The sequence below is a fragment of the Gymnogyps californianus genome, chromosome 27 (assembly GCF_018139145.2).
Source record: "Gymnogyps californianus isolate 813 chromosome 27, ASM1813914v2, whole genome shotgun sequence".
Lineage (NCBI taxonomy): Eukaryota > Metazoa > Chordata > Aves > Accipitriformes > Cathartidae > Gymnogyps > Gymnogyps californianus.
The window spans coordinates 6152046-6170654 of record NC_059497.1 but is presented as its reverse complement, the minus strand read 5'-3'; the positions used below and the strand labels follow the sequence as shown (position 1 = coordinate 6170654).

General features: G+C 39.2%; 2 protein-coding genes across 4 annotated transcripts in view; one reads left to right on the top strand and one right to left on the bottom strand.

Annotated features, from left to right (window-relative positions):
* The window catches only part of LOC127026358 (guanine nucleotide-binding protein G(i) subunit alpha-3), a 378524-nt gene that overhangs the window by 188279 nt on the left and 171636 nt on the right, over nt 1–18609 (top strand). The gene's annotated exons all lie outside the window — the stretch shown is intronic.
* The window catches only part of CEPT1 (choline/ethanolamine phosphotransferase 1), a 32451-nt gene that overhangs the window by 6051 nt on the left and 7791 nt on the right, over nt 1–18609 (bottom strand). For 2 of the 3 annotated variants that reach the window (XM_050911552.1, XM_050911551.1), the window contains exons 4-5: nt 18309–18450; nt 2910–2994 (exon numbers count right to left, since the gene is read on the bottom strand). In XM_050911552.1, coding sequence (XP_050767509.1) covers nt 2910–2994; nt 18309–18450 — 227 coding nt within the window. Of the gene's footprint in view, nt 1–2909; nt 2995–10968; nt 11054–18308; nt 18451–18609 lie in introns of all 3 variants that reach the window. The other variant, XM_050911553.1, reaches the window with a different exon arrangement.

The following is an 18609-nucleotide window of genomic DNA, read 5'->3' as shown; positions in this document are numbered from 1 at the left end:
AGGACACTACAAGGCAAGCCACAAGACTGCCTTGTCTGGTATTCCATATATCACTACAGTCCATGCAATTATTCTGACTTTCCTGGTAATTCCACAGGTTTCAACAGCAGTCAGATGCATGCAGAACTTCACAAGACTATGTCAATAATGCAGAGAAGTATCACAAGCCAAATCTTTTGCAGGTAAATTATGTTCTCTGTTAAACCCTTTGAAGTTGATTACAAGAGAAAGACTACACTGCACAGAAAGCTTCTGAAGACAGATACATCCCAGCAAAGGGAGCATTCCAAATTTTGTTGGGGAAAAAAAACACACATGTTAATAAAAACAAGCGGCAGCAGGCAAAGAATGGATTAACGAGTGCTTGCCAGAGCCTGGATTAAAGCAAGTCCAGAATCATTTGCCAGAAAATTAGTGGCAGGCCTCCAGACTAGATGCCATCAGACTTTTGTGCAGCATGAATTGGGATTTTAAAAAAATATAGAATTAGAACACAGTCAGGAAAAGAGCACAGCTAAGGGCTCACAGAAGCAGCAGTGAAGAGTGTGTAAGAGACTATGCATCTGTAGGTGGACGGAGGCACTCCCTCCAGAAACTCTTCTTGGCTAGCTCCTAGTCACAAATACCACAACCAGCTGGGCAACTCGTAGTATTCTGGGAGTCTCTCTCACAAGGCTGGAACCCAGCTGTAGTTCAGAGCTCTATGTATGTACGCTTCAGTCACATCTGCAAGAGGAACAACAACTCATAGCAGGCCAAAACTAAGCTTGCTTTATATTCATGAAGCTTTTATGCTTTTAAAGATTACATTGTGGAATAAAACTCAAGCAATTGCAGGACTTTTCTCACTTCAAATAGAAAAAACCCTCTATCAATGCATCAAACAAGTTGCACCTAAGCTTGCTCGCTTGACTCACATTTTCCAAATGAGGATCGCAGCTGCAGTCGTACTCACCATTCACCAGAAATTACCGAGCTCCAGGAGCCTTGCAGAACAGCATTTTAACACACTTTAAAGAGAATCTACGCTGACAGAAAGAAGGAAGCCAGTACAGGTACACACCGTTTCACAGAAAAAAAAGAAAGCTAATGAAAGCAACAATTGACAAAATACACAATTCTGCATTTAGCCTATTCAGATTGTTTTGCTTTTTGCATGTTAGCATAAGAAAGTGGAATGTTTGAGTATACAACCACATTTTATTCCATTATTTTTCCCCCCAGATAGAAACAAACCAAAAATACCAAACCACCAATTTTGCTGTCACATAAAATATTAAAGGATTGGGGGGGGGGGGTGCGGTAAGGAGGGGTTGTGTGATATATTTTGCTCTGCAAGTAGTAAATAACATTTATCTCTAAATAAACACAAAATCTCACAAGTGGAATGAAAAAGGAAAACTCCTAATTGTCATTGGAAACCTGATCAAGTTTGATCTCTGGAGAAATGCTTCCATTAATCCAACACCAGACTTCAAAATAGTTTAATCTTTCAGGAGTTGACTTAGCCAAATACTGCCGCAACTCAGAACTTCTAATAGATTTCAAGGTTTTGCTGAAAGGGGTTAATAGGTTATTTAAAAGGGTTATTTATTTAGGTTATTAAATAACACAAAAGAACAATTTCTAAGCTCACATAAACATCACCTCACACTGAATTGTACCAGAGGCTGCTGTGACAGCATTTCCCCCCCCTTTTTTAAAAAGAAAAAAAAGGAAACTGAGAACATGAATTGGGAAATCCCTATTTGTAATGCAGAATAATAGCTGCATGGGGATGGTTGGCCACACCAATCTCTCTGGAAAAGTTTGGCACCAATAAGCTGACTTGTAGCCTCATTTTTTTAGAATTAGTCCTATCCACACTCATTCTCTTTAGATGGTATTTACTTTGCAGTTTACATAATTAATTGGGCGGGTTGGTTTTTTTAAGCCTGAAAGCACACGTAGCAAAATTGGGGTAGCCAATGTTAGCTCCTTTTTCTAGATATTCTCTACAATGTTAGAGGGTTCATTTCTCTAGTTATAGGAAGCAGATTAGAAATTAATCAATTTGGGGTGACGTGTTTCAGTAATTTTTGACCATCTCTTGGTTTTATTGCAAATCAAGATTTCTTTATCCACCTTAGGAATTGCGTTTATCAAGTACACAAAGAAAGATCAATACTCAGGAAGGAAAACCTTCCAGGAAATCAATGCTTTAGATGTTATTTCCAGAAATTTATTTTTTCTATTTATGAATATATGCTTTTCTCTAGACAATGCCATTTTGATAGCCCAACATGGCTTCAGTAATGCAAATATAAAGTCAACTTATGACAGCCCATAAACTGCCAGCTGACATGGCCCGGTGAGCCTATATAACATCTGCAGGATCTATATGCAGCCAGCCCATGACAGTCAGCTTGCTTAATTAGGATGATCTTCGTCTAAAAAAGAATGACAATTTTTTTTTTTCCCCATACAGATAAAGAGTTGTCAGCCATATTCAGGCCAAATTATCTACTGATGGTTAGCGACTGCTCTCCAAATGTTCCCCCCCATCCTCAATCCAATTTAATACTCCTCTGTTGCTGATCTAGCTTGTTGCACGATATTCATTCAAGTTTTGGCCAGCTCTCTCAAAGGAAGCTGGACTTCACTGAAGGTACATTTCAGTTTGTGCAACGTTTGATAGCTTTCTACCTGCAAACACAAGATACAAAATAGCAGCTTGTTTTAATAACTCTGGCAAAACCAGAATGCACAGTTATTGCCATGTGACCTATACTCAAGAATATGTATCTCCATTTATGAGGAAAAGTGAGATCTTCCCCTCACAAATTAAACTGTGCTACTATATGCAGGTAGTTCTTCCAGGTGTCTACAAGATTATTAAAAGGATAAAATAAGAACATGAACAAAGTTACCAGAGATTGCCAAAAAGGTGGTCCTCCAATCACTGCCAGTAAATGCATGATTATTATGAAGATTTGTACTTCAGTCACATCAATTCTGATTAGGTACAAAAAGCCAAAAAAAGCAAAATTATTCAAAGCAATTTCAAGTCAGTTATTTGCAAGCTCAGCAGCTCTCCTCTATCATGCACAGTATAAAAACTCCAAAATACTGAGGAAAACAAAAGATGCAAAATTTATAAATAATTTAGAAAGCAAAAATATATTTTAGTTTTACTGTTGAAATTAAGAGCCATGCTGTGCTACACTTTTTGTTTTATTTCACAGCGCAATAAAAATCCATTTTGTCAAAAGGAACAGTTGGAACTCTTCTTTTAAGTGACCACTGCCGGTTGCAGAAATAAATATTCAGTTTTAACCTTGCCCACCAAAAAAAAAGAATTTATTTCAGATGATAAAATTCAGGAAAGATGTTTTTAATGCCTATTATATTTCCTACTCTGTTTTTTAATATGAATATTCTCTCTGAATAGCAAACTAAAAAGAAACAAATCCCTGAAGAGTTTATGCAAATGTAAACGGTACAGTCAGCTGCCTTGCTAAAGATTACACAATTCAGTCTCTAGCATGCAGCAAGAAGAGAAACCACTTCTGGTTCTAGCATAGCTAGTATGTTTTGTAGAAGAGCAAGAAGGAAAGGCTTAGAGAAAAGACTGAATTTAAGACTTTGTTTTAAAGAGTATGCAAAAGTCTTGGAGCTAGCAAGAGGGAAAACGGGCTATACAAATCAATTCCAGACACAGAAGTAAAGAAAAATACAAGTAAAACAAAGAGGATGGACTTGCTGGTGTATTATATGAAGCCATATAATACTATTTCATACTGGAGTACTGTATCAAAAATAATCCTTCAAGTCAGTTTGAAGTATTTCTGGCATATTCCTTATCTCTAATTATACAGTTCTACCTAAAAGACTCAAAATCGCTTCTTGCGAATACACGTTTTGCTGTTACAAAAATACTGTCGATATTATCAACTGCACAGGCATCAGGGAACAACGGTTCAGGGGTTTTTCTGCCTGTGTGCCCTGAATGAGCTACAAGACCATATAATTAAGTTTAGTATCAGATCAGTGTGCCACCAAGTTTTCTTTACAGACTTTGTTCCAGTTTTGGAGTGGATCCTCTCATTTGAGCATCTCCAGTCTGACCAAAATATAATTTTGTTTCAGCAGCAGATCAATATGCATACGGGATAATCACGAGGCTGCATCCAATTCCCATGCAGAACGTCCCCCAAAGCATAAGAAAGCAGAAGGGCAACAGTATGTCGTATTCAATGCAATCTCTTATCTTACTACGGATTCTCTAAATGCTGGCTGCTGCTTTCAGCAGGCTGTAAAAACACTGCATCCATCTCCCACTGTGCAACTTCACCTTCCCATCAGCCAAGAGACTTTCTGAACAACTCCCTAAGAGCAGGACAGGCACCTATGGAACAAACAGCAGAATCAGCACGTGGCGGCACCGTCGACAGCAGGCAAACAGGATATGAGGCACCCAACTCCTGACTACCGCTGTTGCAAACTGCCACTGCTCCCTCCCTTACAAAGTAAATAAGCAGTGAAACAGCAGAGGGGAGCAGAAAGGATAAAGAAGATGGGAGAGCAGCAATACCCACGGACTAGCCAGACTCTTAGCATCTAATGGGAAAGTTTAGCCAAAGCTGTCAGAGGAAATCTAGAGAAGATTCCAATAAGACGACAGTTTCCTTTAGATGCCTTTGCTTTGTATATTTTCTTTTCACTACACCCCGCATGGAGATATGAGACACACAGGAAATAACCTTAGGGGTCCTCCTATATTCTGATTTGTTCAATAAAAATCCTGTAAGACAATCAGAATTGGCTTGGGGAAAAAATTAATTTCCACAAAGAGGAAAGAATGTTCTAAAAATCCATATTTTCAGTCCTCATACAAAAAAAAAAAAAAAAAAATCAAGCCATTGAGCTACCTTGCAAGAAAAAATAAAAATGCTCAGCCATGCAAGAAGAGATACTCAAAACATCTGATTAAGTGCAAACTGCTTCCTCCTAGCTTTTGGAGTGAGCAGGGAAATGTGTTTACAGTGTGTCCAACTGAGGAAGGGCTGAAGCAGCTCCGTGAACCCACACAGGTTGAACAGGAATGCATTTTAGCCTATTTCACTATTTCTGTCAATGACCTAAAAGAATATAAAGCAACTGAGAAAGCTCACAGAAGCAGTGATTAATAACTAATTAGATAACTCAAAGTTACAGCTTTCCTTGGACAGTAAAACAGGTTTCTTTTGGCAGCAGTAATCTTAATGCAAAATAAAGTAAGGTCATATACTTCAAAAAAAATTTCAGATCATAAAAGACAAACTCTTACACAAAAGTGAGAGCCCAGCCAAATCCACAGTAGCAGTGCCTGGATTCAGGTTAGGGAGCCAGCATTATCTTCTTTACACAGTCATGGTACAACCTTTGCTCCATTGCCCATAGTTCTGCCCTCCCCAACTCAAATAAAAATGACATCAGGCAGCTGGTAAGGGTTCAGCAATGAACTGCAAGTATATTTGGTTAAAAAAATCCTCCCTGACTTATTATAAGAATCTCATATTGCAGAACAAATATGAGTCTTAACTTCAATTCTGCGTAAAGAGAAGATTTTTAACACCACAGGGCTCCTTAAGACAGAAGACAAAGACATAAGACCAATTGAGGAGAAACTAAACACCTAAACTATCACCTAAATAAAGCATAAGTTCTTCATACCGAGGATGAAAGAGGACTGGGAACATCCTATGCTCATTAAAACCACTGTTGGATGACTTAAAAAGATACGCTCGACACCAGTACAGTACATGCCTGATGCTGGAATTATCCGGTGAATTTTTTTTCGCAGGATGTCAAATGGCCACTACTTAGAAATCTAAGAATACAGGAATCCAGATAGGCAGCTCCTCGAAGCTAGACCACAAAAGGGAACAACAGTTGGAAACAGAAGCTGGGTGAAAGGGAAGAGAGGCACACTGTTCCTCTATTCAGTTAACTTGAATTTAAAATGACTGTGCAACTACAGCATAAACTGGACTAAATCCATGCTGCTGCTAAAAGGAGCAGTCACCCTGGCTTCTCTAAAGACCGACCACTTTCTCCCCCAAAACCGACGCGCTCAGTCCCTCTTTCTCCCTTGTGCCAGCACTACAGCCTCATGCCATCAACTGGATCAGGAAATTGGCTTAGCTAAAATGACCCAGCCAAAAAAGAAGAAAAAGAAAGGTTCCTGTCCCAATTTCTAGCATATCAGCTTTCCTTATCCATTTTGTGTGGCCTCATGAATGATGCAAGCACAAAGGAGAGGGCAGTGGAAGGTCTGCACTGCCTCTTTTGGCAGCTGAACAAAACTGTGCTGAGTCAAAGCGACTGTGCAGCTACAGACTTGGATGACAAGGGAGTAAAAGGAGGAATAAATGGGAACGAGTTAAAGCTTCCGAATGCGATGCAAGTGGACTGCTACCATCGTTTGTAAGAGTCCTAAACAGCCCTTAAAATGTTACACAGTAAAAAAAGTGAAAGAATGCAATTAGAAAACAAAGCAACAATGGTTTTGTCAAGAAAGATACTAGTCAAAGGTAATGCACGGCACTACCCGGAAAATGTTAACACGTCAGGCAATCTAGAGGTCATTCATTACTACACTTTAATGATTAACTTGTATTTATGAATTGCTTCAAGATAAAATGTGCTACTAATAAAAAGATCCATAAATTGCCTCAGTCACCATATTGTTTTTAAACTCTGGTAGAACTGGGAAGGTACCTAATAAAATGGCAAGACAAAAGCAGGGCTGCATGGAAACTGGCTTGCTCAGTTTGGATGTAGACTGACTAAAGCCTTTCTGTACTCCCCACACTGGCCTTTTGAGGAAAAATATATACAGCTTGCTTTAGTGGCTAGGGAAATTATTTGCAAGGCAGGGTGATAACATTCCTGCTTAAATATTGCATAAATAGTACTATATTTTTTCCACATAAAGCTCCATTGCACATTGCAGAGCCTCTTCCTATGATAAGGACTACAGAAAACACAAACTGGAGCAGTGGATCATTTATCAACTAATAGTAGAAAAGTATTTTAGCTTTAATGCAAAAAGATAGGTAGCACAAGGAGAAAAAACCCACAGCATTGGGAAATCAAAAATGGGGAAAGGCCTTTGGTGCTGCAGACCCCCCCATTTAGTTACCGCACACAGCCAGCAGCCCGGTACCATAAGCAGACCTGTAGGAAAGCAAAAACATTTCAAAGCAAGAAGGTAATCAGCCAGTTCAAAGTCTGATTCTATTTTCTCCTTGTGTTTCTATTTATTTACGCGTTTAAATGCTACAGTGGACATCCTAAGAAAAAACAAATGGAAAGAGCTAGCAGCATGAATTCTGCAGCTCAAGTAAGGGGGTTTCTTAAAGCCTCTTAACTGGGATATTTTCAGCAATCACTTGAGCCACACTTCCCCTAACCTGACAGTTTTTTTGCCTGATGTTTCCTGACAAATTGAGTCATGTCAGCATTGCCCAAACAGTTTATGTTGCTAGGATGATGCACAGACATAGTGCACAATATGTGGCGGATCCCTAATACCTATGAAATGAAGAAAATGAAACAAACCATTTCCCCCAAGACATGCCCACACTACAACAGACAGACGTAAAGTTACTGTAACAGTTCCTCAACAGACACAAAGCAGTCTAGTTCCAAAGATTGCTGCTTCAAATAAACCAGGGACCTTTTCATCTTCTAGAAAATAAACAGAAGACCCTGAATCGAGTTTTTAAGATCACCAGGAACATCCAGGCACAGAACCAAGGAACAAAGAACAGACACTGAAGACAAAGCAACAAAGAACCTAGACTCAATAGTTTAACAAATTGAAAATGCCGAGACAGAACATCTAATTGCAAGGCTGGGAAAAACATTGAAAATGACCCTGAAAAATACTGATTCTGCAGCAAACTGATGTTAGGAAATAACAACAAACAGCAGCTCTGCAGAACTGAAGATGGCAAGCGGGGACTAGGTCAAACAATGTCAACACCGCACCAGCTACCTTTGTGAACTAAAGGCTGCAAACAAGAATATCTAAGTGTTTTAATTCAGATAGAGTCAAGGAAGCATAAAAGTTGTGAGTTTTCAAATGCACATTTCATCCCTCGCTCCCTGTCTGCCTAAATTCACAAGACAGCAGAATGCCTAGAGAGCTTCAAAAGGCATTCTCCAGTTCTTGCAGTGAGACTGCAATGGATTTTACTGCATACACTGCAACACATTTTACTCTTAATTTGTCCTTCCTTGTCGTGCCAAACTTGAATGCAGGTTACCTGCTAGTTTTCAAACTTATGTTTCCTGACATAATAGAAGATTATTAGGAACAGTATTATTTTAACATTTTATTTCCTGCAAAAGTCTGAGTATTTTCCAGATTCAATCACCTTAAACACCTTCATTCGCAATTTCTCTATATGGTTGCGGTAAACTGTTAACACTGCCCAATTCTGGTCTGTGAAAAAACACCAAAATGTGAGGTAAAACATTACAAGCAAAAGTCACATTCCAGCAGTACAAGTACTGAAGGGTGACATTGCGGAGCTGCAGGAAGAGGGAGGCAGGGCTGAAGCTCTTTAGAATTCTGCACATTTACACTTCAGGTTAGAGTAAACCTGTTTTAACTTCATTCCCAAAAATCTTTGTTTTCCATTGTTTAAAGCCTTCATGTTCTTTTAAATAATTTCTCCATAGGCTAAAGGCATAAGCAAACTTCATTAACAATTTAAGAATTTTTTTCCCCCTCCTTGATGAATAAAAAAGCCTTACTGCCCAGCACATGTAAGCACAAGGTTTATCTGTGTTGCAAGAATTGTAAGCTATTCACTTCATATTTTGCCAGATCAGGTAGTATTTTCGAGACAGGGCTATATTATTATACTTTCTCACTAGAAATGTTTGTCACGTGAAACAGCTATCAGATGAAAAAGAATAGCATGAACACATATTTCCTGTAGCTTCACCATCTCAGAGATGGTGCAATACTGAAATAAAAATCTATACCACCTGACCTCAAACTGTAAAATAAGCGTAATGCTTTGTGTGTTCCGGATGAGTGACTTAGAAGCAGCAGCATCTTCACTTATTAGTTAGGACTAAAAATAAAGATGCCAGAAGGCATCTGAAACTACGTATGCAAGAATTTAAGAAGATAATTAAGTCTATTCTGTAATTCAGTATGCCTAAAAACTGGTTAAAACTAGCGTGCATGAGGGGACTCGTCACAAGCAAACACTTGGCGTTCTGTTACTGGAGCAAAAGTGACAAAAGCTCTGCCTGGCTCATCCACTACACACGCCACTCCTACCAACCACTGCATTTATTTGTAAAACAAATTTCTTCTTGAATGGCAAAGGCATCCTTTCCAAGGCTGAAGACCACAGGTGGGGTCTACAGACTGACATCTCCATCAGCTCCAGGTCACCTGTGCAGAGAATCAGAACGCCTCCCTCTCCCCCATTAGACGGCAATTTGTCCTCATCCATTTTAAACAACTCACTTTCATTACAGACTTCGAGTTGCTTCCTCTCACATAACTATCATACCAGTGGGTGACTTCGGAAGTCTCCAAATGTTTTGGTACTAAGGGATTTTTTTTTTCTTTTTTTCACCCTAAGTGACTTCTCAGGCAAAGTCATGATGCTGCTATCACAACAGGCTAAAATCTTGATTAAGCTCTTCCTTCCTTCGAGTTACTGCTCGCTACATTACCATTTCCTGACACTAAATATTTCCAGCCTTTCATAGACTGTCAACAAAGTATTTAAAAATTATGTCATCTGACTACCTTCAGAGCACGCCTAACTGGCACTTGCCTTAAATTGTCAGATGCAGCCACTGGATATGACATACACCATGATTTACCAGATTGCTGATATCGTCGCATCTAAAGCAGAGCTGATAATTAAAGACTCTTTCGAAGAGCCTCATGAAAGCAGAGATTGTGCTGAACTATTACATGAAAAAACAAAAGAACAGCGTAATTTGCATCAATGCAAGTTTAACAAAGGGCATGTAAACAAACCACCCCCCAAAAAAATAATCTCAGTTTTACTTAAAATCTGATGCAGTTCTAAGAAGGCTATCAAAAAGCTATTCTTATATCCTCAAATATTTCAAGGGAAACTCCTGGCTAATAATCCAGCAACTATGAGAAATTTCAAGGAACCCAACTTACTCACTTTTAATGATACCATTTCATTGAGGTGGAAAAAAAAAACCCAAACACCTATATACACTGTATTAAAAAAGCTGAAACAAGGAAGAGAAAATCCTTTCTAAAGAGTAGTAAACCAGAGTGGAGAAGCATATATTTAGCACAGACATAAGGAAAAGCATTTTGAAAATAAAGACAACCAGGAAATGAAGTTACTTAATGATGAAGCTACAAGCACAGTTAAGCAACTAGACTACACAGATGAAGTAGCATAGTTCAAACAAGGCATTTTTAACCAGTAACTGGCGACTTTTTAAGCTATTGCACCGCATACAGTTCCCTGAACTAGCCAAGCAATTCTTTTTTCTGGTGGAAAGGTATTTAAACAGCAACAACAAAAAAGTTTCTACAACTTTAAAAAGCAGTTCCAACAAAATTATTCTACACCCACTCTTACAGAGCTGCTTCCACAACCCTGGTTATCTTTTAGGTGAAGTCAGAACTGTGACAAAATAAAAAGAAATGTTTAAAGCAAACTCTTCTGTTTAACAGGCAGGTTTTTCCTTTGTTTTCAAGTAAAATATGATGCTTTAAAAAAAAATTTGTTTCCAGTTAGATCGGATTTATACGGCTCATTTATCCTTTGCAAACATGTTTTCCCCTCATATTAAAGCACTTGTGAAATACCCTTAGAAAGATGCTTTTCATATACCAGTTACTATGTGCATGACAAAGGTGCTGTCTCTGCTTAGTCCATGCCATTGCTTGCCAGGTAGCATTAACGTTCGCTTTACCGTATAGTTCCAGAACCAGGGCCCCAGAGTTCCTGTGAGAAGCTGGATTGCTATTGTACAGAGCATAGACTCCGTAACATCAAATCTACGTGCGAGGGAAAGAAACATTTCAAAACATTTTCCTGAGCGCTTCAGTTAAGTGGAGCCATTAGAACAGATCTTCAGTCATGGCGTAAAGAACAAAATCCAGACAACTGCTGTGCAGCATTGAGATAATTTAAAGGGAACCTCAGAGGAAGGGAATTAATGACCACAAAAAATGAGAGTATTAATGAATTAACAAAAATATTGTAACCCACATAGTAGTTTACACATTTATACCTCCATTCAGAGCTTCTGCAATTTACAGTTTTACAGTACCACTCCAACACATGGGCAAACACAAGCATCGGTGTGTGCATGAGGAAACAAAATGAAATTCCTTGCTCCAAGTCACAGCAAATAAAATTCATAATCAAACACAATCCAGGACCTCTCATCTCCCTACCCCATGCTCATATCTCCAAATGACACTGAATATATGAGTTCTTCATCTAAAGACGCTACTGCATATTTTTTTGTAGAGCAGAAGCGCAGACTGCATCTTCAGTTTGCCACCTCTAAGGGAAAGCAAGAAGTTACACGTCCCTGCTCACGCAACTCCTTGGCAAATAATGCTAAAAGAAGTCAAGTGAGCTCCGGACCCCTGTATCAGTTCTGTATACATTTATTTTTCACCCCTGACAGAAAGGGATGAAAAGAAATATACTGTAGCCAACAGAGCCACAACTACCACACTACCACACATACTCCCTATGGTAAAACGCAGATTTATAGCATTTTAACACTAAAATATTTTAGAGTGTGATCAAATTAAAATTACATCAAACCATCCAGTTTAAAAAAAAAAGATTTCAGCAATAACAGATTCAGCCATAACAGAGACCCTGTTTATTGCAGTGCTTATCAAAGCATGCTTGGAACAGAAGCATGCAGACTGCTATCCAGTAACATGCCAATTGATTAAAAAGGTACATCAAAGAAAAAGTTCATCGTGATCACACTGACAGAGTTTAAGAAGTGCGGTAACGATGTGCAGTCCCATGCCTGATGAGAGGGTACACTGAATTTCAGTCTGATAAGCATTTTCAGTTTAATTATCACAGCACATAACACAGTATATAATTAGAAAAGACAACCTTTGGTATTTTAGGGAATACAGGAAGAGAAAGTCACATATACAAACAACACAGCTAACTTTGGTACTTTTGGACAGCTGCAGTTTCTTTTCCTTTTTTTCCTTTGTTACTCTAAGTGACATTTGTAATTCAGACATGGATTCATTTTTATACATTATCCGGGAAAGCTTAAGAGGGGGCCATTGACCTTGGCATGTGCTTAACTCTTAGATGTTGGCAGTGACAAGTCTTATTTTGTATGCTGTCTGCTCTGCTGGGTTTCCTCGTCAAGCTGGTGCGAGTCTTGAGCCAATTAACACACAATTGATTAGTCATGCATCCAGAATATACTCTTGTCAGTGCTAATTTATTGAGCATATTCCATGAGCAATTCTTAAAGGTCTTGTTTGATTAAACAAGCCATTAGACTTTACAAAGGCCACCACTGAATCAAGTTTCAGAGTTTAGAGACAGCTGCAGTCAATTCTTTCCTTGTCCAGAATGGTGAACCGAAAGGGTTTAATTCAAAGTTGAGAGATTTCCTGAGAAAGTGAACCAAGAACAACAGGAAACATACACTTACACTGGAGATTGCTCTGAAATCAAGTCAATCACCACCAATACAGCTGATCTAATACAGCTTCTTTTTCATATTGTGTGAAACTAAGGGGGGTGTTTATGTACCATCCTCCTCCTCTCCAACACACAGAATTCCTTGCAACAGTCCCATGTAGCAAAACACAGCAGACAAGAAGAACACTCTTGCCTCGCCAGAAAACAGCAGTTATGAGGCTGGGAAACTCAAGGGAATATGTCTACTATTTAATACTCTGCATAGCAGCACTCTGGTCTGAGAAATGATGATTCTTCCATCTGTCTTATCCGTATCTACTCAGCATGCAAGTGGGATTACTCAGGCTGGGCAATGAACTACAAATCTGAGCATGAGACAAAGGATTGTTTTCTTAAGGGAACCACTGCAGCAAGAGAAGAATGTTCATCATCACAACACGAGAGAAAAAAAGGCTAAAGTCACATGCTAGAAGTCCAAATGCTTAGTTTTAAAGGTTACTACAGAGTTTAATCTTAACTCATTCCAATCCAGCATTTTCACTTGGACATAATGAAATACAAATAGCATGAATAAAGCAAACTGTACAGAAGAAAGAAATGAGTCCATGAATTAAAACTATTTCCAGCTGCAGGAAATTCATGTTGAGGTAAAAAAATATTAAAAGTGAGCCATAAGCTTTTCTCCTTTCCTTGCTGTAATACACTTAGGATGATATGTAAATTTTTCCTTTTGCTGCTCACTAACGTAGATTAAAAGTTGTACAGGTCAGACAGTAGCCACATGCTTCACCTCGTTATGTTGAAGCTCACTATTTCACAGAGCAGTAAGAACATCCTTCAGTGATAAAGGCAGAAAAATCAGCAGCAGCATCTCTGCACATGACCACTTGGTTCCTGGCTTAAAACACTGTTAAGAGACTTGTGAGAGGGAAAGGAAGAGGAGGAGGAGGATCATGATGTGGAAAACCCCCCTCATCATTCACGTCAGCCCTCAGCAATTTCAGCTGTATGTATTAATGCTGTAGCAAGGCACTTACACATATTTATGTGACACACATCAAGCACTACAGAAATGCTGGCAGGTGGCAATGAGTGACTGAAGTACACAGAAGAAGGCAGGTTGCAGGCAGCAAACTTAACACCTACCACAACAATACTTCAACACATTCTTCTTGCAAGAGTAGAGAAACCAATTCCCCCCTGACATCAAGAGAGACTCTACTGAGCTTCAAACTTTCTTCTGCAAATAACCAAGGTGTTAAAGTTCTTCAAGAAGTGTTAGAAAAACTCTTAAGATGGAAAGTTTTAAACCCTATAATCACAGAGATTACTGCCTTATCTCCTACCATAATCCTGAGATCCTGAAGCTGCTCCCAAGAGCAAGAATTCAGTGTGCTAAACTTTGACTTGGAAGGCTTCCATCTCTGTATTTTGATATTTGGTGTGAATTGCCTATCCAGTAACTCCTTTCCTGCTAACGAGGAAGGCTTCATTTTAGCGGCCTTCTGAAATATGGACCCATTTGCTAATCTCTCCTTTATACCTCAGTGGTAGTACTTGCAAGAGGGCTCAGAAGATTAACCAAATTAACCTTCTTCCCTTCCTAAACCACCCCATTACCAAGTGGGCTCTTGCTCATATACAACTGCTACAGTGTCACCGAACAAGAATGTTCCCCCAAATTCTCCAACATTCCTCAATAACGGCTGTTTTGTTAGACAGCCTGAATTCTTTTGCTTTCTCTAGGGACTATTATTCAAACATCAGAGTAACATTTTTAACTTTTCAGTTATATGAAAGCTGGTAAGAACTGATCCTTCCTCTCAGTGTTTACTGATACGCCTTTATGAAGCAACCTCAGAAACTAATTTCCATCTCATTGCATGTGTATATATTTACACATAGACATACCCCCCCATAGTTTCTACTATCACCAACTTTCCATATTTCAATTAAGAAAGGTTGGGATAAACCAAATAATGCAGTAACTCATAGGAGAAATGCTGGAGACCACGGTGCAGCAACACCCTCACGTCACTGGGTTTTTAAAATATGATTTAGCACTTCCCCCCTGTCCAGCATGGCCAAACGTAGAAGGTCTTTACCTGTGCAGTGCTGTGTCTCCTGTTTCTTAAGACAACACTCAAGTTGCAGTGCAGAACCCAGCTCAGATCTGACAGAGACTAATAGCTCTAGCTTCACATCTACCTATCCTGGATTTGAGACAGCTCCTGCAGAGTCAGACTGTCTGTGCACTGACCTTGTAAGGCTGGGTACAGCACTGAACCTGCACAAACACAGACATCTCCTAATATATTTCTTGAAGCCAGAACAGCGAGCAGGTGCAGTACTGAATCCAAGTGGATTAAGTTTGGGCCTGGAAGAACCAGAGCTAGTAATCACAACTGGGCGCCAGCTAACAGCAGGCAAATTCCTTTCAGGGTTTGTGCACCATGTTCCCTAATGCTTCTAGTTTCTGCAGCGTGTTCCTAAAATACTAGGATCTGCTTCCACACGGACATGTGGAAGTCCATTGGGGCTTGCCAATTTGATTTTTGTGATATGCAGAAGAAAAATGCACTTTTTCCAAACCAGAGATGCCTCAGTTATGGCACAGCTGCACCCATACCAGATTAAGCCTGAAACAAAGCTCATTCTGTGCTGTAGCACAGCAAGTCCACAATCCAGATAAACCAGTTACTGTGCTGAAAAACAGAACAGGAGAACAAAGTATTTGGACTGCTTTAATATTGAACGTTTCCCTGCAATTCAGAATCACCTTTTTGTTTCTTCAAATGTGCAGTATATTCCTGCTCTTTCACAAGCCCATTCCCAAGTCGGGTGTTTGTTCTTAAACAAAACTTCTGCATACAACTCTATCTTTGCTGTTCCCTGCTGCCTTTACGCTGTTGATGTTACTATAGTGACTTTTACTGTAGCCAACCCAACTCGCTTTGAGACACTTCCTGCTTCCTCACGGGGAATTTTTAAGCAATACTGACCTCTAGCTATTTTCATGAGCTATTTAACCAACTCAAGTTGCTTTTTGAAGAGTCTGCATCAGCTGCCAAGATCTAATAAAATTATATGATCATTTAAAGATGGAGACAGATCACCAGGACCTTACCATCTCAATTGATTATTCTACAATCTTGGAGTAGTGCAGGGCAGCTCCCTGCAGTTGTCAGTGGGAAGAAAAAGAATCAGCACAGTTGATGTGTTCAGTAATTGGGCACAATTAAACTAATAGTTTTCCTACTCCACCTGCAGTACTCCATAGGAATTTAGCAGAAGCGATTCCATTTCCTCCTCCCTCAGGGCGAACACTCCTGCTCTGCAGATACAGTCTGACACAAAGTGCACTCTGCACAGCTTCAGTGAATTGTCAAGGCTGGTACAGTGACAGCATACATGAATCAGGCATTCTGTTCTGCAAGCATACACTTAATTTGACACACTAATTTGTCTTTTTCTTTTTTGAAGACAATGGACTTTTTCAGCAAGCCAAGTTGATTATACATTTAACTGCTCAAGTTTGAGCTGTGTGTAAGGAGTAAAATATTAATCTCTCCCTTTAGCAGTCTGCTGCTCTTCTCTGAGCCGTTTCCAATTTGCTCATTGAGTTGATCTCTAATGAAATACAATTTCTTGGATATAATCTCATCACAGGAATACAATAAGTGATAACCAACTGCGTGCTCTCCCCTGCTTCGTTGGAATGGAAGGCAAGTTAGAAATGCTGTCACGTTTCCTAAAACGTCACTACTGTTCACAGCCCCCTCAGTGTATTTTTGACATAGAGTTACTACTTAGGATACACAGACAGGAAAAAGCTACTGTGCACTAAGACCTTTTCGGCTCTTTTCAACAGCTGTCTCCAATTCCACTTATTCAGGAGTAAGAATACCTAAGCCTGTGCGCTCCAGTGAATCTGAAAGGGTAGCTAAAATATAGACTTTTTTCAGTTTTATGATTGGTGAAATGAAAGCTTCAGGAAAAAATAGTATCAAACAGTGAGAATCAGTTAACTGGATAAATAATCTTGGAGTTTTTGCCATAGAAATGAACATCAGCTTATGGCAGTCTATTAACCTTATGACACGGGGCTAATGAAGAAACAAACGTGTTGTCTACACAGTGCTGTCTGTTATCTAAAATAATGATACACACATTTGTGCGCTTATTGCCTTCTCTAAATTAGCTACATATTGATGGATCATCAAATTCTCATAAGGCCATGCAGAACTATAGTATCTGCTACAGAATGCTGTCTCCAAAATACAGGCTCCTCACAAAAGCAAAAAGCAAAAGTTACAGTGAATACCAGGAGTAACATACACATTTGTCTGGAGCACAAAAGCAAATTGGGTGGGTTCGATACTTGCATCTGTAAAGTCAAGCACATGCCAAGGTTGGGGTTTTGTGTGTTCTTTCATCGATAACAGGAAAACTTTAATTATCAGGGCCCCATAAAGTTCAAAGGGAGCTAAAAGCATTCAGTATTGAGACCTTCAGTACAGCACGAAAGTGAGAAGCCTAGAACTGTAAAAGATTTGAGCCAGATGTCTTACTTTAAGGATTTAAGTATCAGAATTGACTGAAACTGTTCTATCTGCTTTGGTGTAGTCAGGATTAGAGCAGAGGGCTAGATTTTTTCTTTTCTTCCTCCAATAGACATTGAAAACTGCTCCAACGTCTTCAATTTTTGAGCAGAAACACAGAAGTTTCTCAAGAGAGTCTGCATTAGCATCCTGCCAATAAGAGCTGTTATAGACAAGAGGTCCATATTTGTACTGTTTTAGCAGCATCTGGGTATCTACAGATCAATAGCAATAGACTGTAAATAAACAGTGCATGTTGTAGCGTTATTTCAAAATCCCATACAAACTAAGGGCAAATTCCACTGCAAAATCATTCTGCGGTGTATTTGTTTGAAATATATTTGTTAGATGTATGAATGCAAACACAGAATAAACGTACATTTCCACATTAAGGCTAGTGAATCCCACAGCTCACCGAGTCCCTGCATTCTGTTTCCCCACCTACCCTCACTCAGCAGTAAATGGGATTTCAGCTGTTGACTTCCTTGGCATTGCCATTTTGGTTCCATTATTGACAGAACCACAGTCTACACTAACTAAAAGGGGTTCAGAACTTTAAATTGTAGGCACAATGTCAATTAATACACTATATTTTACGAGTTACGGTTAATAGTAAAGATTAACTATACACCATCACAAGTCAAGCAAGACCAAGAGATAGGTAGTTAACTGAATACGCAAGCCAGACTGCCTCCATCTGACAAAAGCATTCCATTCTTGGGGATGAAATGCCAGGTACTCTCCCTTATTTATTTAGGTTTAAATCACATCAGAAGCTCCTAATTAACTAATAGGACAAAAGGATATTTTACCACTCCTAAAACAAGCTAAGTAACTTACAGTATTAATTGCAGATCCAACAGGTAATAGCTGCCACAAGCTCTAGGTGTGTATATATGAATATAAACAATTTACTACTGCTCTAAGGATCTGAACTACCATCACATAAAGTGCAACTAGACAGGAAAGCAGGCTAACTTTCAGTTTCATTTTCAGCCAAGGTACTTACATGCCAAAGCGCAACGTTCCAGAGACGTACGTCTGCCAATGCGCGCAGTAAAACATGAATGTTCCAGCAAAACAACAAAAGAACATCCAGTCAGGGTTCGTTCCCAGCTGCACAGCAATACAAGTTCCCAAAACCACAAAGACTGTAGAAGAAAATCAGTCACATAGTAAAAAGATAAAGTGTGTATGTGCGTAAAGATCCTTACCAGAAACAAATCTAACAAAAGGACCCAGAGAAGGAGAGACAGCGTGAAGGTATCCTGATGTGTTTTATTTCAAAGACATAAGACATTAACACTTAC